The sequence below is a fragment of the Xiphophorus couchianus genome, chromosome 16, assembly GCF_001444195.1.
Source record: "Xiphophorus couchianus chromosome 16, X_couchianus-1.0, whole genome shotgun sequence".
NCBI classification, from domain to species: Eukaryota; Metazoa; Chordata; class Actinopteri; order Cyprinodontiformes; family Poeciliidae; genus Xiphophorus; species Xiphophorus couchianus.
Window position 1 is genome coordinate 14,503,363 of NC_040243.1, and position 23,013 is coordinate 14,526,375.

At 37.5% G+C, this 23,013-nt stretch overlaps 2 protein-coding genes and 1 long non-coding RNA gene across 3 annotated transcripts; 2 read left to right on the forward strand and 1 right to left on the reverse strand.

Annotated features, from left to right (window-relative positions):
• Positions 1–185: 185 nt before the first annotated feature.
• atad5a (ATPase family AAA domain containing 5a) lies at positions 186–11,819 on the reverse strand. Its single transcript, XM_028041818.1, has 22 exons — positions 11,443–11,819; positions 10,922–10,985; positions 8,522–10,236; positions 8,365–8,446; positions 8,124–8,276; positions 7,832–7,964; positions 7,491–7,751; positions 7,263–7,411; positions 7,022–7,172; positions 5,832–6,170; positions 5,546–5,642; positions 4,856–4,938; positions 4,637–4,773; positions 4,378–4,555; positions 4,142–4,300; positions 3,817–4,044; positions 3,670–3,734; positions 3,387–3,576; positions 3,154–3,293; positions 1,228–2,114; positions 991–1,146; positions 186–889 (listed from the first exon to the last, which is right to left on the reverse strand). The coding sequence occupies exons 2-22, from the start codon at positions 10,970–10,972 to the stop codon at positions 811–813; spliced, it is 5,433 nt and encodes a 1,810-aa protein (XP_027897619.1). The 5' UTR covers positions 10,973–10,985; positions 11,443–11,819; the 3' UTR covers positions 186–810.
• Positions 11,820–14,468: 2,649 nt separating this feature from the next.
• On the forward strand, positions 14,469–21,993 carry LOC114159730 (GTPase IMAP family member 8-like). The gene is made up of 7 exons (XM_028041819.1): positions 14,469–14,533; positions 14,849–15,568; positions 16,725–17,441; positions 17,536–17,669; positions 18,576–19,260; positions 19,496–20,519; positions 20,793–21,993. Exons 1-6 carry the CDS (start codon positions 14,503–14,505, stop codon positions 19,648–19,650), a joined length of 2,442 nt encoding a protein of 813 aa, XP_027897620.1. The 5' UTR covers positions 14,469–14,502; the 3' UTR covers positions 19,651–20,519; positions 20,793–21,993.
• A 234-nt stretch (positions 21,994–22,227) lies between these two features.
• On the forward strand, positions 22,228–22,540 carry LOC114159733 (uncharacterized). The gene is made up of 2 exons (XR_003598652.1): positions 22,228–22,331; positions 22,415–22,540. It is a non-coding gene; the product is annotated as an uncharacterized LOC114159733 (long non-coding RNA).
• The last annotated feature ends 473 nt before the right edge of the window (positions 22,541–23,013 follow it).

A 23,013-nucleotide genomic window follows, 5' to 3' on the forward strand; every position in this document is an offset into this window, starting at 1 on the left:
TACAAACTAGCAACTCAGAGGATGAACACAAGTGCACACTTTAGCATATTTGTAATAAATGTTGAAAAATCACACATCTCTTTAAATATGGCATATAACTTTGTGTTTATAAAGAAAAAAAAGGAAAAATTCAAAGGCTGAGATTACTTTCACAGCCTTTGCACACGCAGAGACACCATGCAATAGCTTAGTTGGGTTAAGCCTTTATTTGTTTACAATAAAAACCAACTGGAAACTTTATACATATTTAAGGCAGAAAAAAAAATCACTAAGAAAATCAATGATGAATGTGACATTCAGAGCTTCCTGTTTGAAGCTGCTTATCTATAATAAACTGGAGGAAACAAGAGTATAAGTGATAATTTATACACAGCCTTTACAAATATAGAAGCAGATTGTGTTTTAGTTTTATTTCTTACAATCATAAAAAAGCTCAACATGTTTAACTGAGTACTTGTTAAAAGTTTTCAAAATCCAAAGCGCTAATAAAAAAACGACTGTACAAAACCCCCAGATTCCAGCTGAATTTCATATAAAGCTTTCAAAGCACCAAAAGATGTAAAATACGAGGTTATTTAGTTGTGTGCTCTAAATTTCAAGGATTTTATTTATTAAAAAATGTAAATGTTGGTAATATAAGTGCAAACAATCATTTGTGCACACAAGAGCCACCAGTCTGAAATGAAGCCAACACCAACATGTTGCTGCAGCCATCTACAGCCCCAGACACCACAATTTATGTTATTTTTACCTTCTGAGAACTGAGGTTCTGAAATCTATGTATTTGTGGCACATGAAACAATGACTGAATTAGGGGAAGTCTTCAGCAAGAAACTGTTGAGTGCTTTTCTCAAGACCCAAGTGGATTGCATCAAGATAGTGAAGAAACCTGGAGAGAAGACATGAGACAGATGCAAAAGGTTATTTTCATATAAACAGACTGTTTCTTTTCAACTTTTACACTTATCAACACTTCCTGTCCACACCTACCTTCTCTTAACTTTCCCTTGCTCCTTCAGCTGCTCTGACCTGCAGATGGTGCGCATGGTGGGCAAATAATCCAAAGCAGCTGCTTGTCTGTTGCCAAGAGTGCCAAAGATTTTATCGAACAGATTTTCCATCACTTCCATTCTCTGCAGGACTAACCTGGAAAACAGGATACCGCTTTTTAGTAACAAACTTATGTTTGTTGGGTTTCAGAGAGACCAAGATGGTGTAGAGACTTACTGGGGACAGCTGAGTCCATCCTGGGTGAAGCTGTAATCTTCTCGATGTGAAGCCACAGGAAGAGTGAGCTCCTCTGCAGCCTCTTCCCTCAGATCTCCCTCTAGCTGCTGCACTTTATCCCAGGCCTCAGCTACTGAAGCCTGACACTTGTGGAAGCTCAGAGCCTCCACAGCAGCCTGGATCTCTACAACACAACTTCCTGTGGTCCAGCTTTCTCTCCCGTTTTCAACTCTCAACTCATCAGTCATCCCATCTTTAATGACGGCACTAAACGATGATCTTCTATAACTGCTCAGCCCATCAGGGTGAAAACAAAGGGATGAATCCACAAAGGACATGTTATCCCAGAAGTCGGCTATGGATTGAAGACACTGAGAGACTGGAACAGTTTTTATTTGCTCCTCTGCAGTCAGCGGCTTCCGTTTCACCCTTTCAGAAACAACTCTCTCTTTGACTTTTTCTGTGTGAGGATCATTCTGCCTCTTGGAGAGAGACAGAAATCCATCTTCTGAGTCTGAATCAGAGTTCAACCCGTCTCTGGTGGGAAGGTGGCGTCGTTTTTTATTCTTCTTCATTCTGCTGGACACTTTAACTGGGCTGCAGCTGTCTGACAAATCAGCTGACTCTGCACCGTGCAATAAGCCGACACCGGGAGGCAGCGTGTCCGACTGCAGGGACGAAGATGATAGCTGCTGTTTTGGACTCACAGATCGAAGGTCTTGTGATTCAGGAAGACAGTGCTTAGGTTTATAGAGCTTAGAGGTAGATAGCTGTGTCAGAGGTAGAGGTAAGAGTTTCTCCATGTTGGAATAAAGCAGATTAACTCCTCGCCGCCGGCTGTCTGCAAGAAGCTCCAAGCAAACTGCCGCCTTCACCAAACTCTGGCTCTGTTGAAACAAAACACCCAAGTTTAACAACACAAATTGACCTAAATCCAGTTCCTACTGCATTATACACCACCCTCCTATTATATATGTAATGAGACTTGATAAGAATGTGCCAAAAGCAACACAATAAACTAACTTTAGTTTGAATCCATTTATTCAATGGAGACAAAAATCCCCATGTAGCTTAAATTCTACTTTTTTAAGTGTCTAGAAACTTTTTACTAATGATCCATTACATTCAATTACACTGGGGTGTAAATACAATTCAACTGTTGTTGATCAGATTGAAATGAGAATATTTTGATAACATTTTGGATTCCCAGGTTAAATTAGTGGTCAGTCTAAGCACTTAGTTGTTAAGTTATGAAGTTATGAACCGTGGTAGTTGGTCAAAATTATTTTAAAACCAACCACAGCAGAAGTCATAATCAGAAGAGCTCTAAAAGCCCTAGTCGATCATGACAGAGGTCTGCTCACACTGAGTCAGGATCTGCTGCAGGTTTCAGGGGAGTTTTTCTCCCTGCCATCACTGTGAGTGCTCAGCATGAGGGATTGCTGCAAAGTTAATGACTCAGTGCAGTTGACCGTTCACCGCCTCTACATGCTGGTGCAGCAGGAATGAATGCTGCAGTCAGTGAATTGATGCAATCTGCCAGGTTTCCTTAGAAAAAACCTTTTCACCAATTTGAATAACGAACTGAACTTGACTGCACTGTTTGAGAACGAGGAGCGAGTTAGAATGCAAGTAATTGACTTTGAATCCATCTGTATGATTGGATTGAGTTAACAATGTATTTCTGGACATAAATTAACTTGTTCATGTTAGCATTCAAAACTGAACAGTGGCTTTAAAAACATGGAAATCAGTTTGCAAAGCTTGTACTGGTGAATAATTTTCTTTTTCTCTTGTAATATCCTGCTGTTATTTTTATATTAATTTTATGTGCATTTGTCCTTTCTTTTTGTTTTAGTGGTTTTATTGTTTGTATTCATTGTGCAGGGTTGCTTCATCTGGGATTTTGTTCCATACCACATTTACCCCGAGCAGCTCCCAGATGTCTCCGTCAGGCTCAATATTCAGCAGGCCCAGCTTACTCTCAGTGCAGCCGGTGTCACAGGGAGGGAGGCTGGATGTGACAGTCACAGATTTATCAACTGCTTCTGGTTTCAGTTCAATTTCTGTGCAAAAAGAGGAAAACATACTCAGACCAATTTAATCACATTAAATTAAACACAAATTCAGAGATTTACAGTTTTATCTTTTATCTTTACCATTTCGGCCAGTTTGAGCCAGCTGCCTCGTTGACGGACGCCCTCCTGCGCTCCGGGCCCAGAACTGAAGCTGCAGTAAGCTCTGCCTGACGTCACAGCCATTGAGTTTCAGCAGAGAGCTGATGTCTGACGGATGAGTCCTCGTGTCCTCAGCTAAACAAAGGAGCTGCAGGTAGCTGCCCACATTCACCTGCAGAGCAGAATCAGGACAGTTCAATTCAAGCTCTGTAAATCTGTGCCTGTATGCAGGTAATGTAAATGTGACTCTAAGCTCTCCACTTACTGCTGAAGGCGTTTTAAAATTAATCTCTTCAAAGCTTCCGTCAAACATCGCGCTGAAAGCTGGATCTGAAAAACAGCAAAGATTGTGCAAAGATAGTTATTATCAACACATCAAGCTGCAAGACATTAACAGTTTACTCATACGAACCGCTGGTGGTGAGGATGACTGGCCTCTTGGTAGTGCTCATGAACGTCTTGATAGCAGCAAGAAATCCTGAGTCATCATCAAAAATAACATCAACTTCTTCAAACAGGATGAGCGATGTGGCTGTCTTCTTGCTCTGTTCCTCGCTGCTCTTCTGTTTAGGGCTGCTGGTGGCCGGAGATTTGTTTTTATCACTACTCTCATTGGCTTTTATGACTTTCTTGGAAGGCGCTATAAAAATTGATCAGTAAAGATTGTGGTTATATTGAGACAAAACAACAAAACAACATAGATTCATTCAAAAACGTGGAAAATTCACAGCCATTACCAGTGTGTTCAAGTTTCTGTGGCTCTTTGTTGGCTGGTTGTGCCATTTTAAAGAACTTGGCTAAAGAAGTTGGAGCCAGGCCTCCTTTTTTAGCTCCTCTTGGTGACTGAGGATTTTTCCTCGGAGATGAAACCACCTTGCGAGGAGAGCTCACCTTTCCTAAAAAATGAAGACCACATTTGTTTTACTGCACAAAAAGGAGATTGAGTGTTATTAATTTGCAATATTATTCATACTTGGAGAAGATCCAGGCCTGAGAGAGGTGGTGCTGCTGCTCAGTCCGTAGCTGTTAAAGTAGGCGGGTTTGTGGGCATTGACCCCCTGATTGTCCACCTGGTGGGACTGAGTCGCCTCCTTCAGCTGGGACAGAATAAGACGGCCGCTTCGCTGAGATGAAGCGCTCACTTCAAACACCTATAGAGGGTAAATTAAGAAATGAGGAAGTGCCGTATGGCATATTACAGTGTCTGTTCTTTATCTGTGATGAATGTCTACCTTGAAGCCCAGCTCTTGGGCGCAAGCGTAAACCGCAGCAGTTTTTCCAACTCCAGTGGGTCCAGTGATGAGCACCGTGTTACATAGCGTGTCCTCTGCATCCTGGTAGTCCTCACCTCCACGGTCCCATTCTGAATCTGAACACACAAAAAATGTCATGCATTAAAAATAAACGTGCTGCAAACAGAGGAAGTCATTAGTGGAAACAAAATCTCTCACCATAGCTGCCCTCTTCTGGTTTCTTATCCTTTTGATTTTTTCTCTCATCTCTGTCGGCACGAAGTTTCCAATCTTTAAGCCAACTAGAGAAAGAAAGAACAAATATTATCGAAAAACCTGCATTACACACTTTACATAAGTATTTCTATATTCTGTTACATTACAACTACAATGTATATTATTGGGATTTCATGTTGTACACCAACAATTTCCCTGAATTAGATGCAAGAAACAATTTTCAATGTGTCAAATGCAAAGGTATTCCACATTTACTGTAAAACCCTTAAATAAAATCAAGCACAACCGACTGCCTACAGTAGTCACATAATTAATAAATAAATAGTAACCATTACATAGTGTGAAAATAATCTCAACATAAAATCAACTGTTCTGTGAAGGCATGAGAGGTTTGATAGAGAAAATCAGCTAACAAACATCGTTGTGAAAATGAACAATGTATCACAGATACATTCTTTAATCCAACTTAAGCAACAAAAAGAAAAATTAAAAACATGCTTGTTAAGGAGAGAAATAACAAGAAAAACAACCAAATGGCTCAACTTTGAAGGAACTGCTGTGACATTACAAATGTTCAAGTTCAAGGGCTACAAATATTTTTGTGAAACACTGTTTGACCCATAACTGTGAGAGTAAAATACAAATCCAGGAGCTGCTGGTTGAATTCCTCACCTGTAAAGCCTCTTCACTGCTGAGGTGTTGTCTATGATGTCAGCAGAAAGTTGTGGCTGGTATTTATCAGTCCACAGCAATTCCTCCTTCACTGATTCTAAGGATAAAATAGTCAGTTTCAAGGGATAAACCATGGCTGTTCAACATCAGTCCTGAAGGACTGATGTTGTTCTGATATTTTACATACAAAGTACAACCAATGGAAGGTTTTTAAATACACAACTTTTCTTTTCTTTTCTTACACTAATATGAGTTGATAAACATGGTAAATTGCAGTGGAACGCACCTTTTCTTTTAGAGTCTGCTTCCAAAGTTAAGTCGTCCACTACAGCAACAGGATCCTCTTCAGAGGGGATGGGAGCTGAGTTCAGTTTAGGATTAGTTTTCTCCTTCATCTCGTCCTCTTCCTCCTTCATTCTGGATCTCTGACCTCGTCTGTTTCGGCCTCCCCTTCTAGGAGGCTTCTGCTCAGCTTTGGAGACGTTCTCCTCTGAACGGTTGGACTTCTGCTTCTTAGCCACCTTCACATTATTCTCCCTCTCATCTTCTTTCCTCTTCCTCTTTCCTCCAACAGCTTCATCACACAGCAGAACACAGGAGTCTTCGATGGTAACAGTTTCTGGCTCTAATAATTTCACACCATAAGAAAATAAGTTAAAGATAATAGACACATCACCTCATTGGTGACCAATTTGAAAATAAATTAAAAACACGTAAGAAAACTTTAAGCTAGACTAAATACTGAAGATATTGAAATAGAATAATAATGTTGGAGTACAGGGAAAACTGGATATTTCTGGAGATCAACACAGCGAGTTAGCTTGATCAAGTGTGAGGCTCGATCCCTAGGGGAGGCTCTGTTTATAGTAGTTTTTTTTGCAAAAAACTTGATCAAACTTACAACAACCAGAGCAAGAAAAGTTTATTTTCTCAATAGAGAAAAACGTTTCCTCATGAGAAGATGTTGCCATAAATCAGGGACGATCTTTCTCTGAGACAATAATGCATGAATCTGCTACGCTAGAGAGTAAAAACAGAGGTCTATTATAGGCTTTTCTATAATACCTCTTGACAGAGCAAACACACATCGTTAAGTGACAGAAGCAACTCACTATTGACAGAAATCACATTTATGCCAAAAGATAGCACCTTTTTTTTGCAGTCTAGAGTTGTTTTTATAAAACAGAGTGAAATGTGACTTTTTACAGCCAACAATACAGCATCATTTATTCTTTTCATTTGTAAGATTTTTTAAGGTACAAAATAGCATTGGGATTCTTATTGTATTTTATATAAGTTTATTATTATTGTTTCAACATTTTTCTTTACTTTTAACAAACAGAAGGATACATTGACACAAACTAGTTCATTAAAATTGCAACAGATTTAGAAAAATTATTTTTTCTACAAGCAAAATTAAACTTGGTCTGTGTTTAATATCAAAAAGGGCATGTAGTAGTAATTGTAAAGACTGACCTGAAGCTGCTAACTGCTGCTGATGGTCGGCTCGTCGTTTTTGGAGGCGAGTGAAAACCGTCTGCGCCGGAAAGTGAGGGTTTTTGGAGCAGAACTCCGTCATCAGAAGCTGACGATCACTTTCAGAGATTTCAGGTCTCCAGACTGACGCCTAAAAATAAATTATGCTGTTAATTCAAAACTACCCATGATTTAAAAAAAAAACAAAACTAAAGTGAGATCAATAAGAATTATATTATACCTTTTCATAAGCATTTCTACAGGCTGGTTCTGTCTTTACACACAGAGATCCACTAATAGATAGAGGTGGGTTTGGTTTGTGGCTCCAAAGGTCCTTTAAATGACCCAATAATGAGGATTCAGGCCACGGCAGACTCCACAGAGAACAATCTGTCATTACACAGAAACACAAGCTAATATTCCACAGCTAAAGGAGGACACTGTAGACAGCTGTGACTGAGAATCCTACCGATAGGTGATTGTGTTGTGTGTGAGACCGGCTGAAAGGATGAAGAGGAGGCAGAGTAGGCCTCCTTGGTGGCAGCAGTCTTTGCCATCTGTTTCCTAAAAGACTCAGGCAGGCCGCTCTTTAAGAACTCCCTGCGCGCCCTGAACTGCTCGTCGTCCTGAGAGTTGTCAGATCCTTCACGACTGCTGTCATCAAAGATGGAAATCACTGCCGACGCCTTCCGGGCCGACTTGTCTTGGCCAAACGAGGAGACTTTAGAGCCTGATGTAGAGAAAACACACACGATTACTAAGAATAAAGTAAAAAGTTAACAACAAAAGGTAAAATAAAAAAATAACAACCTATGGTAGCTTTGCCAGATGGTGCAGCTTTGCCAAGAACTTCATTCAGGCTACGCAAGGCCTTCTGGGTTTTAGTCTTTTCTGGTGCATTCTGGGAAGTATTGGTCAAATCTTCGATGCAGATAACAGAATCCTAAAAGACAAACCAATGAAGTCTTAAAATCCACTAACAAGTACAATCTCCCAACGGTACTTTATATTACATTTTTCGAAATGTTTTTTGTAAATAGTCCCTAATAAATATTGACAATATTATCAAGTGCAGTTTATAATATTAATCATAAAACTTTACCTCATCTTCACGGTAGCTCTTCTTGACGGAGGTTTTATTTCGAGATGATCGCCTCAACATTTCCTTCTCTGTAGTTTTCTTGCTTTGCTGAATCATTTTAGCTTTCTCCACCAATTTCTTTGCTTTCTGTCTTTTCTTGGACTCATTTAGTATCTTAAAAGGAAATCACAGCTCAGAAATTATAAATCAATGTTTCAAAAACAATTAAATGCATTTGATTTCTAAGTAAAATATCACTTACTTTATTTGAAGAAGTGGTTAAGTCGTTTCTACTTTCAGTCTTAGACGCTGGAACCGTTTTTTGAATTCTACTTAGTCTAATTCTTTAAATAAAAAAAGAAAATATGTCAGCTGCTTTAGACACATACACTGAAATACATAATTAAATGAAGTGTTACCTGATTGGACTTTCATTTGCATCTGGCGGACACACCATCTGTGCTACAAAGACACCATGTCTGGACCTACGTGTCTTCGGTGTGGACATCTTCATAGGGCTGAGCTCAGGTGAAGCAGTATTTAAAGTCTTCTTGGACTTGCTCTGTCTCCTGGTTTTCCTCACAGGACTTGTTGGAGTTTTTTCAGGTGATTTTCTAACCACAATTTCTCGTCTGGACCTCCTCAGAGCTGGAACCGTAGGAGTTGAGGTGATGGGAGGTTCTTCTTTGTCATCTTCTGCTTCTACTGTTATGACCTCGGTTTCTTTTACAGCAGGTGATGTGTGGACCTCCTCCTGCTTATTGTTAGCTTTATTTCTTCCCTTTTTCCCACTTTTCTTTTTGAATGTTTTGCTCTCCTTATGGCTTGGCTCTGCAGGAAGAACTGAAACATCTCCATCCTCAGCAGCCTCCATGGCCTTCTCCTCAGGTTGCTTCTGTTTGTTTTGGTTTTTAACCGGTTTAGTCTTGGACCCATCCAGACTGGGCTGCTTAAAAGCAGCCATGAACTGCTTCCTTTCGACTTCACTGCACTTTGGAGTTGACTCGCTCTCAATCACAGCCAGCTCCAGATCCTCCTCTTGAAGAACAACGTTGGACCTTCGTTTGCTGGTTGAAGGAGAAGGAAGCTGGCGTCCCTCGTCGGCTGGAGGAGAAGCAGCAGGTTTTGCTGGACTACCAGCTCCTTTTCTCCTGGTGAAGATTGATGCAAACTTTCCCACAGCTTTTACGGTTTCCTGTTTGGGTGAAACAGCATGCACCTCGGCCTGAATGGTGAGAGTTCGGGGTGAGACTTGGACCGGGTCGACACTTTCCTCAGCCTTGGGGACATCCAGTTGCTTGCAATTTAATTCCTCTGCTTTTTCTTTGTTTTTACCATCACGTTCTTTGCCTGGGTCTTCTATTATGCTTTGACTCTGACTCCGCACAAAATCCTCAAAGGAGATGGTAACAGTACTGCTGTTCAATTCAGAGGTTTCACCCAACCTGACATTCATACTAACATCACAAAGTGATCTATCTGCTTCCTTCTCCTCTGGCTCTGGATGCTTTGACTCTTTTTGCTGCCTCTTCGTAGATTTTCTTGCTGCCTTTTTAACTTGTTTTACTTCAAATCTTGGAGATAATGCTGTAGTGTTCTGCTTTGGCTCTATATCATCAGTATTTTCAAATTTGCGATCTCTCTGTTGAGGGGAATCTCTTTTAGTCTTCTTATCACTGGCGGTTTTGCAGATTTCTGATTCACATGTCTCTGCATTGAGCTTTAACAACAAAGCTGCCGTGTCGCTTCCAAGGGTCCCATGGCTGATAGCTGCATCTGATGTAGAGTCTTTGCTTTCCTGTGCTTCTTCAACAATCAGGCAGTCATCGGTGGCACCAACATCTTCAGTCGGCACAAGTTTCTTCACAGCTCTGCTGGTCTTCCTGCCCCGTTTCTCAGACGACTTTTTCCCCACTTCTTCGTTTGTGTGTTTCTCTTCAGGTTGAGGTTTTTGACTGTTTTCTTTGAGGTCTTGTGGTGGACTTGACTTTTCTTTAGAAGAAGGAGTCTTTCGACTAAAGTAGTCCCTGATGTTATTGGAGCGAGGAGGAGAGAAGGGTTTCTCCACAGGTTTGGGAACAGGCGAGAAATAGTTTGTGATCGGCTTGACATCTTTGCGAGATTTCTTGCAAGGCTGTTAAATGAGAAAACACAAATGGGATGATTTATAAACATCTAAATAATAAAGTTTTGCATTTGTGAGCATAAAAAGGGAATTATAAAGGTGCTTGAAACGACAAAAATGAGTATTCCAAGGTACATATAACAGAGATTCAAATAAGTTTTATTTTATCATTGGATAAATGTCTCACCATGGAGTATAGATATTATTTAAGGCAATCTAAATAAAAACTTTCTCTATGTCTTAACATCTTAGTTGAATAAACTGACAGTAAGTCTAGTCCAGATATTTAGAGTAAATTTTGTGAAATAAAACATGACTAAAAGTAATGTTTGCTGTAACATTTCAGCACATTGTACTCCCTTACTGTTGAAATGTGCTATACAAATAAACTTGACTAAAATGACTGACTATAATGAATAATATTTAAAACCAAGTTAAATATATTGTCAAAATTAACACTGGCCTCTATACATAAGGGGTTGCAATTTCATTAAAACCAGCAAGATAATATTTTCCTCAATTACAAAGGATCTCCTGTGTTTATGTTTCATCAACCGAACAGCTGGAAGTGCAGCAATCATTACAAACAAAACTGTGGAATGGACACATAAAAAATCTGCATAAGCACTGTAAAACAAAACAATTGTAATGATTAAGATAACACGACTTCCAATAACAAAATTATGATTTCTACCTGAGTGTCAAAGTCCTCGATGACAGAAGCCATAGCCACAACACCAGCCATAATTTCAGGAGACCTGAAAGAAATGTTTAGATTTGTAAACATAACGAGTATTACGTTAATACATAAGAAACATGGATTTATATTCAGTTTTTGATAAGTTGTGAGTTATTATAGGTTTAAAAGCACATTCATTTCTATTGTTTACTAAACAATAAATCTTGATGTTTTCAGAGACAGGTATGTTTCACTAGATCTATTTTCACAACAGCACTTCGAAATCCGTATACATCTTGTCAATCTTATTTAAATGCTTCAAGAATCATTTATAAACAAAGTCCATTTAAATGTGTTACAGTACACTCAAGACAACTTTTACACAATGCGATGTAAACGTAAATGACATGGTTAGCGTGTTTATTTACAACCGTAAATTATTGTTACAGTTCATACGGCGGCCATAAACTTCTCTAGTTTGGTTTAAAACAACTGGCGGATCGATACAGCAACAGAGAGCTAAAGAAAACACTCACCAATATTTTACACCCGTAGCTTGCTGCAACGTCAGGTACTGTTTTCTTATTTGTTACTTTGTTTGTAAATAAATAACAACCGTATCATTCATAGTTCGAAGCAGACGAGTGTTTGTTGTCAGTAGGTTTCACTGTAAAACAACAAGCTAACTAAGTCTCACTGTAGCCGGTCTATGCGCAGCTCCTGACGGTTGTCCGACCATTTTCCAATTCAGACTCGGGTACCTGAAGGAAGCACGAAGGTCTTCACTTTAATATTTCAGGAGCTGCAGTAAACTGAAGCAGTTTTCTTGACATTTTTCTGTCGCTTCAAAAACGCGCCAGACTGCTGGTGAACGAAAAGCGCCAAATTTACGTGACCTTTTCGCGAGACAGCCTTCCGCCAATCAAAAACAAGAAAAACAGCCCGTCATCTTCTGACGTATTTCACCAACAATAAAGATGGCGTTCGGTGTCTCATTTGGTGGAGGAGGAATATTCACAGCGACCTCTAATGTAGAGAGTAGTAGAAGTGCCATAAATATCAAAACATTGATAGAAATTAGTTAAATAAAATAAAAGACACACGAAGTAAATTAATAAATATATGCTTGATTCAGTTTCTTATTAAGTGTCTAAACCTTTAAATTTCATATAATTGTTTTTAGCATTTATATTTATTTCTGTAAGCATTATATCTTTGTCCATGGACAACATACTCAATGTTTAATTCATGATTCATCCATTCAGTTACTTAATTGTGCATTGATAATTTATTGGCATGTTTAGGTAAATCTTGACACATAATCAGATATGAATGTTTTCTTCAAATTCAATTGAAATGATTAAAAAAAATTACAAATTATGTATTTGTATAAATTTTCAGTTTAGGAATAGAAAGAAATAAGCCATACTGTTTGCTGATAAGCATGAAAATCCTTCCAATTATGTTCTTTTTCACATTTAAACAAGATTTGTATATCCTAAACGATTAGACACGTCTGATTTATGTAACTTCATCGAGTGACACTTTTATAAATTAACGTAATTTATGTAGTGATCTGAAAGGGCTTATTAACAATTCCCTGGTGGTGCTAATAATTATGTTTTTCATAGTTTTGGAGTTACAAACCAAAAGTATGGTCATCTGTTTAGTATGAGAAGAAGTGGTTATGCTTCTCAAATTAGTAGCACATCGAAAAAACTTCGAAGTGAGAGGTGTCTCCGCTCAGAGCCAATTGTTTCATCAGATTTTTGTCTCCTTCTGATGTTGTGAAATATTAAATTGTATAAAACATGACAGAGAAGCAGAGCTACTATCGATAACAGTTTCAGCCCTGTCTAAAACTCAGATTTATGCTTCAAAATAAAAAAGTAGTAAATCATCAGCAAATATTTTAATTGGGTAAACTATAATATTAAAAAATTAAAGCAACAAGCTGATGTGTGTGAAAAATGACACAAACGTATTGAATAGAAAGTTGAACTGAGTGACAGGAGCATCTAAAATAGCATAATAACAAATGATAGATGTTATTTTCTATATAGTTTTTGTTGCTCACTTCAAATTTCAAATTACTACGTAGAGCTTCAGCATGTATTTAGACAGAGCAAATTATCATAATGAGTAAATGTTTGTTTTCCTTTTTGATTTGACCCTGTGGGGTTTATTCTGAGTTAATTGATCAAACTGTATGAAGGTAATATGTTAACTATATGAAGGAGTGGACCAAATTCTCAAGCAGCCTATTTATACTCTAAGTCTGTAATGTTTTGTCAATCACATCCTCCTTTAACTTCTGCCTCTTTTGCCTCATAACTCTTCATCCCATCATCCTCTTCTCCCTTTCAATTCCTTTCAGCCTCATAACCATGTTTTGCTCCTTTTTGCTTTAGACTCTGGAAAATAAAGTGAAACCAATTTTCCAGAAGGCCATACCCCCACGCTGAGTTTTCAAATCTCAAGGTACCCAGCATTCTCCCCAGACCAAGCCATGCTCATTCGTCCTTTCATCCCCTTCCTACAATAAATTTTTAAACTTATGTCTTTGTGGCGTGGTCCTTGCTTGTGAAATGTTTATTGATTTGTTAAGATTCAGTTTAATTGCAATACATCTTAGACCCTTTGGTTGTTAGAATAGAAATGCAGTTATTCTAGTCCTCCAGCAGATGGCCATCTCTGATCATGTTTGACTTTCCTATGACGTCAATCATCAACACTACCTTTGAACTATTTAGTTTCATTTAGGAATAGGCAGGAACATATGGCATATGGTAAGCCGTTTTAACATAAATTCGGTTTTGCCGCCCTTACATTCCAGATATCTCAAATTGTTTTATGACTAGACGTTTTAGCGATTTTAGATATCTCTAATTATATTTTGACTAGACAAAATACCTATTTTAGATATCTCTAATTATATTTTGACTAGACAAAATACCTATTTTAGGTATCTCTAATTCCATTCTGATTAGTCGAAATGTCATCAGATTTACCATTGAGTTGTATGGAGACTTCAATTCAAGATATCTACAATGAATTACTGACTATCTGAACTACACATTTCAGATATCTACAATTAAATTATGACTAGTCATAAAGTAAATTCAAGATATCTCGATTTTAGTTTTGACTAGTCATAATTCTAACTAAAAATATCTCGAATGACAACATAACTCAAGATATCTGCCATAAGTTTTGACTAGTGAAAACTAAATTATAGATATCTTAAAAGCAAATAATGACTGGACAAAACTAAATTAAAGATATCTTGAATTGTAATTTTGACTAGTCAAAATTCCTTTTAAAATATCTCTAAATGAATTAGAGATATCTTAAAAGGAATTATGATTTGTCAAAATGTAATTGAAGATATCTTGAATTATTATTATTAATAGTCAGAATGTAAATGCAGATTTCTTAAATTACCATTCCGGATAGTCAAAATGTAATTTTGTCTAGTCAAAATGCATTTTTAGATATCTACAATGTAATTACGGATAGTCAGACGAAACCAAATTAATGTTAAAATGGCTTGCCAAAGAAACAAGCAGAAACGTCGGCAGAGTGAAGCTAATGAAATGGCTGCTTCAGCTGACATTTTCAAATTAGGTCAGTGACATTTTCATAAAACTCTCTGTAAACGTTATCCTGTATATGATTGTGTTTTTTATAAACTCTCATTTTACTGACTGAGTATGATAAATTCAAAGAATGACTTTGTGAAAGTGTTGGGAGGAGGAGAAAATGGCTACCTCACCTTTTCTAGTTATTTTTTGTTTAAGGTAAATTTTGTGTAAATGTTATTGTAGATGTTTTTTGATAGTAATACGGTTGAATTAAAAAAAAGTACATTCTGTGCAGGTCTAAATAAAGTAAATGTTTCTAAACTGTATCCAGTCAGCACCTCATTTCTCTTCTTTACAGCACAAAGCCATCCTGCTACAGAGTTGAGGATTGTTTTGATAGGAGGAAGGTTAAATGGAAGTCTCAGTGGTAAAAGTTCAGCTGGAAACATTATTCTGGGTCAAAATATTTTTGACACCAGCAGAAGAACAGCTCAGAGTGAAGCGAGGCAGCAGGAAGTGTTCGGCAGACTAGTCACAGTGGTTGATACTCCAGGATGGTGGTGGATTTGGCCTAAAGAAGAAACTCCAAAACTGGATCAGATAGAAATCCAGAACAGTGTCCATCTGTGTCCACCAGGACCTCATGTCTTTCTTCTGGTCATTCATTATGATTTATATTTACCACAGTGGGTCAAATCATCACTAAAGCAGCACCTGAAACTTTTCAATGCAGATGTTTTCAGTCACACCATTGTGCTGATCACTGCAGTCGCTCCATGTAGTGATAAAGAGGTTGAGTCAAGAATCAACACAAGTCCAACCCTGCAGTGGATTCTTCAACAATGTGAAGACAGAAAACATTTTCTCAACATCAGTGACAGAGACGATAGAGATCAAGTTAAGATCTTGTTAGAGAAAATTGAGACCCTGAGTATAATCAATGGAGACAGACACTGTTCTGTTGACAGAAGTCAAGGAGAAGCTCTGAGAAAAGAAATGACAGATTTGACTGAAAAAGGCTCAAAAAGGTTTGATCAAGTCCAGAAACAAAGAAGCAAACTCAAAGAACTAATTAAAGGTAAGTTGCAAGTTACTATGGTTCTAATACACTACAATGATCCTCAGGTTGCAACTTTTAGATGTATTCCTTGCCAACTTCAATTAAATGATGAAATTGGAGCCAGATGTACTGAAGCAGAAATCCATCTAAAAGTTGCAGGACACCGGCCTTCGAGGAATACAATTTGAGACCCCTGCTGTAGATGGTTATGGGTAATTGAATGATGGAGGACAAAAAAAATCACTCAACTGACCTCTGAAAAATGTTTTTCCTTCAATTCTGAGGCGATGGCTATGCCTCTACTAAATTCATTTCTTACAATGACATGCACTGGCAAAGAAATTGATAAAAAATTTGTTGTACCAATGCCATTTTCATTTACCGTCAAAGTTTTACTTGAACGATAAATTAAAAATTAAGCTACAGCCATATTGAGATAGGGTCAGAGCTTTCATCTGCTGGATCAGGAGTCTGAAATCTTCAGCTCCAGAGCCACAAGAGGCTGCTTGGTTCTTTAGTTCACTTAATATTAATGTTTTTTGATATATGTATTAAGCAACAAAATAATGCAGTTTTGTTTGATCCTGGTCCTCCATGGCAAATTTGATCTAGAACAACCACTGGTATTCTATGTTGGAGGAAGGAAATGTTTCAGGATTCACATCTTCTGTGAGAAAATCACACATAACCTTCAGTATAACATTGTTGAAGTTTCTCATTTGGAAAATGTTTGACTATCACTTGAAGAAAGGAAATGTCAAATCAGACATAAAATAAAAAAAAACGCTTTATTGCCTATTGGTAAAACATAAACAGAACTGTGTGTCTCTTTCCTATGAAAGGTTTCAGAAACAAAAAAACAACTAGAGCTAGACAAATTAAAACAAGTACTGTGTAAAAGAAAAAGTTCACTTTTGCTTTTATTTACAATTTGTTAACAACTCCCTGGCAACTGTAAAGTAGAAAAAGACACAATAGTTACTTAAGATGATCATTCAATAGATTCATCTCTTGAGTATTTTTCGATCTTTTTCTTACAGCTAATAATTATAAGCTATTTTAGCTTTTCATCTGTTAGAGTCATCTGATTTCTGTTGATAAACCCTACTATAAATAAAGAAAAGTTAAAAACTTTTTAAATAATTTGTTGGTTTTTTCTGTTCCATTGGTTTAGGTGGAAAAGTCCCTCCAAACCTTTTGAGAATATTGATGATTGGAGATTCACTGGCTGGCAAAAGCTCAACAGGAAACACCATCCTTGGAACAAAGGCTTTTGATGTTAATAAAAATGGAAGAACAACAACCCACAGTGAAATCAGACAGAGTGTGGTTGAAGGAAGGCGGCTCACAGTGGTTGATTCTCCTGGATGGTTCTGCATCAACACCCTTCAGGAAACCAGTGAGATGGATAAACTGGAAATAGAGAACAGTGTGAATCTGTGTCCTCCAGGACCACATGCTGTGCTGCTGGTTATTCCTCTGATAATCAACATTGATGAATCATATCTGAGATCTGTTCAGGAACACATGGGTCTGTTTAGAAAAGACATCTGGAAACACACACTTCTTGTGTTTACCTATGGAGACTGGTTAGGAGTAAAGACTGTAGAGGAGCGCATAGAGAGTGAGGAAGGTCTGCAGTGGATAGTGAACAAGTGTGAGAACAGGTATCATGTCCTGAACAACAAGGACCACAGTGATAAGACTCAGGTAAAGGAACTACTGGAGAAGATTGAAGAGATGTGGGTAGGAAATGAAAAGTCTTACTATGAAGTGGAGCTGGACCGAGCAGCGCAGCTAGAAACCAAGAGAGAGACTGGAGACAAGATGGCCAAAAGGTTGAAGAAGATCAATGAGAGACAGTCAAGAGTCCTGAAAGAGGTGATTGGAGGTAAGAAATAAATAGAACATATTTTATGGTATAGTCATATAATCTGAGTGTCTTAAGATGAAAAACATTTCAGTAATTTTTGTTTATTTTACAGATGAGAGACATCCAACCACTGACATCGGGATTGTTCTTGTTGGTCAGAAATGTTCAGGGAAAAGTGAAGTTGGAAACATGATTCTGTTCAATGAAAAATTTAAAATGACCTTTGAGAGAGCTTGGTTGAAAAAGGTAACACTACATGCTGACAAAACAAAAAGCTTTGACACAGTCGCCCAGACTGTAGGTGTCCAATTAGTGAAGTACAACCAACTATACACTGAACATAAATATAAACGCCCCATGTCAAATATTGTTGCCACGTGGAGTTAACAGCTGTAAATGCTGACATTTTATTGTACAAAAATAATATTTGTCTTTATTTGTGTATAATTTTTACTTGAACTTGTCAGTGAGCATTACTCAGTGAGTTGTTTTTTTTTACTCAGTGCATGGGTGGGTCATGTCCAGTAGATGGTCAGACAAAATGAACAACAGGTGGACAATCCTAGGACTAGGGACAATAAAAGGCCAACCCAAAATGTAAAATTTTGTCACAAGTCATAATGCTTCAGATGTCGTAAGTTATGCGGGAGCATGCCATTGGCATGTTAGACGCAGGATGTCCACCAGAGCAGTAGCTGCACGCCTCAATGTCCATTATCGGATCATAGGCCATTTAAGAGTTAATTTCCAACAGACTGTGACCACTCCAGCACAAGATCACCACATCCAGCTCGTCTCGTCCACCTGCGGGCCTGACTAAGACCAGCGACACACACAGCTGATGAGACTATTGGCCTGCACAACAGACACATCAAACCACAGACTGTTTGTAACCGCCTATAAGAAGCCAACTTGCAGGCTCTTCAAATTCCTATCATGTTCAAAGGACTGTCAACCCGCCACAAATGGCCATACCACAATATCATCAATGCCAATATGAAGATCAGTAATTACTGAAAATATAGTTTGAGTTTCTCTATATATTGTGTAACACAAATGTTGAAAAAAAACCTCCTATATTTGACATGGGGCATTTATATTTTTGTTCAGTGTAGATTTATTTATTTATTTATTTGTTTTTCATCTTTTCAGACCTACCAAGATCACAAATTTGCAACATGTGTAAAACACGAAGGAATGTTTGAAAGAGTAAAAGTCTCAGTTGTGGAAACACCAGGCTGGTTCTCAGACCCAACACCACCTGACTGGATCAAAGATGAAGTTCTCCACAGTGTCTCCATGTGTTCTCCTGGACCTCATGTTTTTCTCCTGCTTGTTCCCATCCTCAGATCGTTCACAGAGAAAGATCTCAAAGCTCTGGTGGAGATCTTGAAGCCGTTAACAGAGAGAGTGTGGAGACACTGCATGGTGCTGTTTACCTGGGGACACTGGCTCAATGATCTCCCTGTAGAGAATTACATCGTCAGAGAGGGAAAGGAGCTCCAGGAGCTCCTGGAGAAATGTGGAAACAGATACCATGTTATAAATCCCAAACATTCTGATGATCTGGTGCAGTTGAAAGAGCTGTTTCAAAAAATGTTTGTCCTGGTGAAACAGAACAAGGTATGGTTCACAACGAAACATAATAAAAGAGAATGTTCAGATTCTGAATCTACCGCAGCAAAAACACAACGCATGCTGACAGAAGACGAGTGGAACAAACGAGAGCAGAACCTGATAGAGAAAATGTTGAAGGCTTTGTCAAATGAACCAGAACAACCAACGGTACCTTCTACAAAAACATCAAGTAGCATGGACGAGGGCTACATTCCAGCCAGTAAGTATAATTTAATCAAATTGAAACTTTGTGCTCCTACATAATCTCATGGATTTTTACTGCATGCTGTTTATATAGCAATCAGATTTTATATAGAAAGAAGTTGATGTAGCAGAGAACCAAGCACATTGTGAATGCCAGAAATTGCTAGACTAAATAAACACAATAGAAATAATCAGGCAGATACAATGAAATCTCATAAAATATGGAACTAAAGTTTCCTCTTTTGTTTCAGTGAGTGAAGATAAGGACTCAGATTGTGGGAGAATTGTAAAGTCTGGGAATCTACGATTATATTACCAAGTTGCTGAATGGCTGCAGCACAATGCAAGACTAGCTGAGATCAGCTCGGGGAAAAAGGTTCTGGTCTGCTCTGGTGATGCAGAGTAAAACTCTTCTCTAATGGAGAGAGTTTACTTTTAAAATGATTCTGGAAAGTTGTTTTTTTTATTAGTATTTTTATAGTTCTTTGCTATTCTCAAATGTTGACAATACATCAAATCACTATCACATCCTTTTTTTTTTTTCAAAAAAGGCATTAAAGAAACAAGTTTTATTGTATTTAATTTTTTTGTGTCATTTGAATGAGCCTTGTCAATATTTAAAGCTTAAGACACTTATTTTTTTTCTGATAAAAGCACTATGGAAAAATGAAACAAAAGCATAATTAGATTTAGAATTAGATACTTTTAGGAAATCATGTGATTAAGAAAATATATAAAGTTTTTAGATGTATTCTTTGTTCACTCTTTAAGGTTGCTAACAAACATGTCAAATGGTATTTGTCTATTCTCTCTAGAGCAACCACCATTCTGCTCCTAAAAAGTAATGTATCTACAGTAACACTATTTTCTACTGTTTTAAATATAAAACATGAATAAAAACATTTTAATTTTTATTTTTAGTGTAGTATGTAAAATTAGAATGACAATAAAAAATGACATTGGCCTATTACCTTACAACACAAAGTCTCTTGGTTTTTTGGGGGCAGGGCGTTGTTAGAAAATTTTATTTTCTAACTATTTATATTTAGCAAAAAAACAAGCTTTTATAATAAACTTTTGGCAATAGGGACATTTTGAGATACTTTTTCTATTTGTCCAGAAGATGGCACACTTTTTCTTTTTCACTGGGTTAGACTGACCCCGCCTTATGAGGTCTAGTAGTTTTAACTTTCATTTCAACACAAAATAAGAGAAAAACCCCTGAAAGCTGTTGACTTCAAGCTATGGCTGATAAAACAGATGCTTCTATTGCTGGTTAGTAACACTTTATAAAACGGTTTGCACTTGATATTATTCTGATGTTATATGCTATGTGATGTATTTCTGTTGTATGTCTGAATAATATAATTTTATATATTTAGCACTTATTTGAAACTGGCACTTTATTCACAAAAATTTCCACTATACTACTGGTAGTTTCTTGACTGTGTGTGGATTGTTATTGATCAATTTAGGGATTACGTTTTGAAATTAAAAGTAAAGTATTTTTGACAGTGTATTTAAGTTATGTCTAATTTCCTTTGACAGGGCAAAGCCAGAGCAACAATGCTTCAGAGCTGAGGATTGTGTTGATAGGAGGAAGAGAATTAAATGGAATCTGCAGTGGCAGAAGCTCAGCTGCCTTGAGGCACTTTACAAAATAAAAATCCTGCTTGTACTCTACATTGAGCCAGACCAACTTAAGTGGTAAAATGTATTTTTTTAAAAGATCTAGTTTAGCTTAGGTTCTTCATTTTTATTACTCTAAATAAAATTAAAATAACATTCTAGTTGTTGCAACTTTCAGCTACTCAATTAATTTGAGGAATGTGATTACCGGAAGCTATTTAAGTTACCAAACATAATACAAAAAAAAAACAGACATCTTATATCAATTTAAAACCATGGCAGATACCATGTCAATGTGTGTGGTGACAGAGAATTTATTATATTCTCGATATTACACTTATATTACATATATTTACATACATACTACTACCCCTTTAAACAAACTTATATGAATACATATCCTTACTTCAGTCAATAACTTAACCTTAATGACAGGAATTGAATCCTTACATTAACTAATATATTAGCTAAAAAAAATTAAATTTGTGTTAATGTGTCAAATATTTATGCGCACTATATAGTGCAAGTAAAAATGCAAAGTAAAACAAATGAATTTCTATTTCTCTTGTTGCACTACACTGCCCTCTTGTGTACAAAAAGTCTAACTACTTGTCGTGGGAAAAAAAACTATTTCCAAGCACTGTTCAGGTAAAATCACTCAATCAGGTTTATTCATGAATTGTGCACAACACAGAGAGCTCACAGGACAGTCAATAATGAAGCAAGTCTGAAACGGAAAGCTCTGCCAGGCAGAGACAACACATGGGTTTTGTACCAAGTGATAAGGGATCCAAAGCCTGGGAATCAGACTGGTTCCCATGCAGCTGGGAAAACAACGTCCAACCCTGTGCATGTAACCCAAACAGCTTTAACTTGGTGGGAATATACAGAACTTAGAATAAACATATAGCAATACAACTAGCAGGTGGACCTAACTGTAATTTTCCACATCACTACTAAAGAAAATTAAACTGAAAAAATACAATTCTTTTTATGCAATATGACATCTAATGCCATTTTGTGAGTCTCGCTCATTAAATTTACTTCATCAAAGAAAATGATATATCTTCTGAAAATAATTTTGTTTATTGTGATGTGATATTAAATAATAAACTCAGGATTTGAGCTTGTCTGGGTTTTTTTTATAAAGAACTTATTGATGAAGTCATGTCATATTTGTCAATAAAGTTTTTGATAAGTATTTAATTGTTTTTAACTACAAGATATAAAGGCACTCTAGGAAATATATAACTCTATATGTTATGAATAGAGTTTTGTCAGGATCTGCGGCTTCGGCAGTTCCTCTGGTTTCCTTCTAGGTGGCGTTCGAGAGCTCGCTGGCGTATTCCTGCAGCACCCTCTCCACAGGTGTGTTTCGGCACACCTGTGGATCATCAGCGGCAGCATATTAGGAGCGGGTTCCCGGCACTTCGTCGCCAGAGTGTTGTCGCCTTTGTGGTACATCTGGTCCTGAGATCTCTAGAAAGATATCCAGTCTGTTTCGCACGCTTACCTGTCCTGTACCTTTTTGTGATTCCTAGGCTCCTGTTGTCTGGACACTCCATGCGAAGTACGGGATTTGCAGTTTCATCCGCTGAGCTCCCTGACGAGTTACGCCCACCTACCAGCTGTTCGATCACACTGATCCGCTCCTGATCAGACGCTCCTGCATTACACGCCAATTGTCTTTGTAAATAAATCTTTAATCTGATCTCCTGAGAGTGTCTTTGCATGTGGGTTCGGAGAGTTCAAAACAACATGACAGAGTTTTACTTTGTAAAATAAGTAACAGAAAAACAATTCACAATATACGAATTTCTTAGATTTATCTGTATGTAGGCTGCATGATGATATACTGTATATATAGAGTTAAGTACTTAAAGTAAAAAAAAGGGTTTTTTAAAAAAATATGGTCAAATCAATACATAGAAAGTTCATCTGTCCTCAATACTACAGAAAACCAGCAGGGTGTGGCAAATTTATAGAACAAAATAAGCCCCTGAACAATAATAAATGTTGTATGTGAGTCAGTGTCTGACTTCTAGACAGGGATTTGCTTTTATTCAGTGTTTTCTTCTTTGCAGCAACAGCAGCTTGCTCAGTATGTGTGCATTTAACACAGGAAGTCACAGTGAGCATT

Coding starts and splice junctions, on each gene's coding strand:
- atad5a (XM_028041818.1), bottom strand. CDS start 10,972: ATGGCTGGTGTTGTGGCTATGGCTTCTGTCATCGAGGACTTTGACACT. Junction 4,774..4,855: donor ACCAGAAGAGGGCAGCTATG/GTGAGAGATTTT, acceptor TTGTGTGTTCAG/ATTCAGAATGGGACCGTGGA. Junction 4,045..4,141: donor ACAGAAACTTGAACACACTG/GTAATGGCTGTG, acceptor CAATTTTTATAG/CGCCTTCCAAGAAAGTCATA.
- LOC114159730 (XM_028041819.1), top strand. CDS start 14,503: ATGGCTGCTTCAGCTGACATTTTCAAATTAG. Junction 14,534..14,848: donor AGCTGACATTTTCAAATTAG/GTCAGTGACATT, acceptor TCTTCTTTACAG/CACAAAGCCATCCTGCTACA. Junction 17,442..17,535: donor CCTGAAAGAGGTGATTGGAG/GTAAGAAATAAA, acceptor TTTATTTTACAG/ATGAGAGACATCCAACCACT.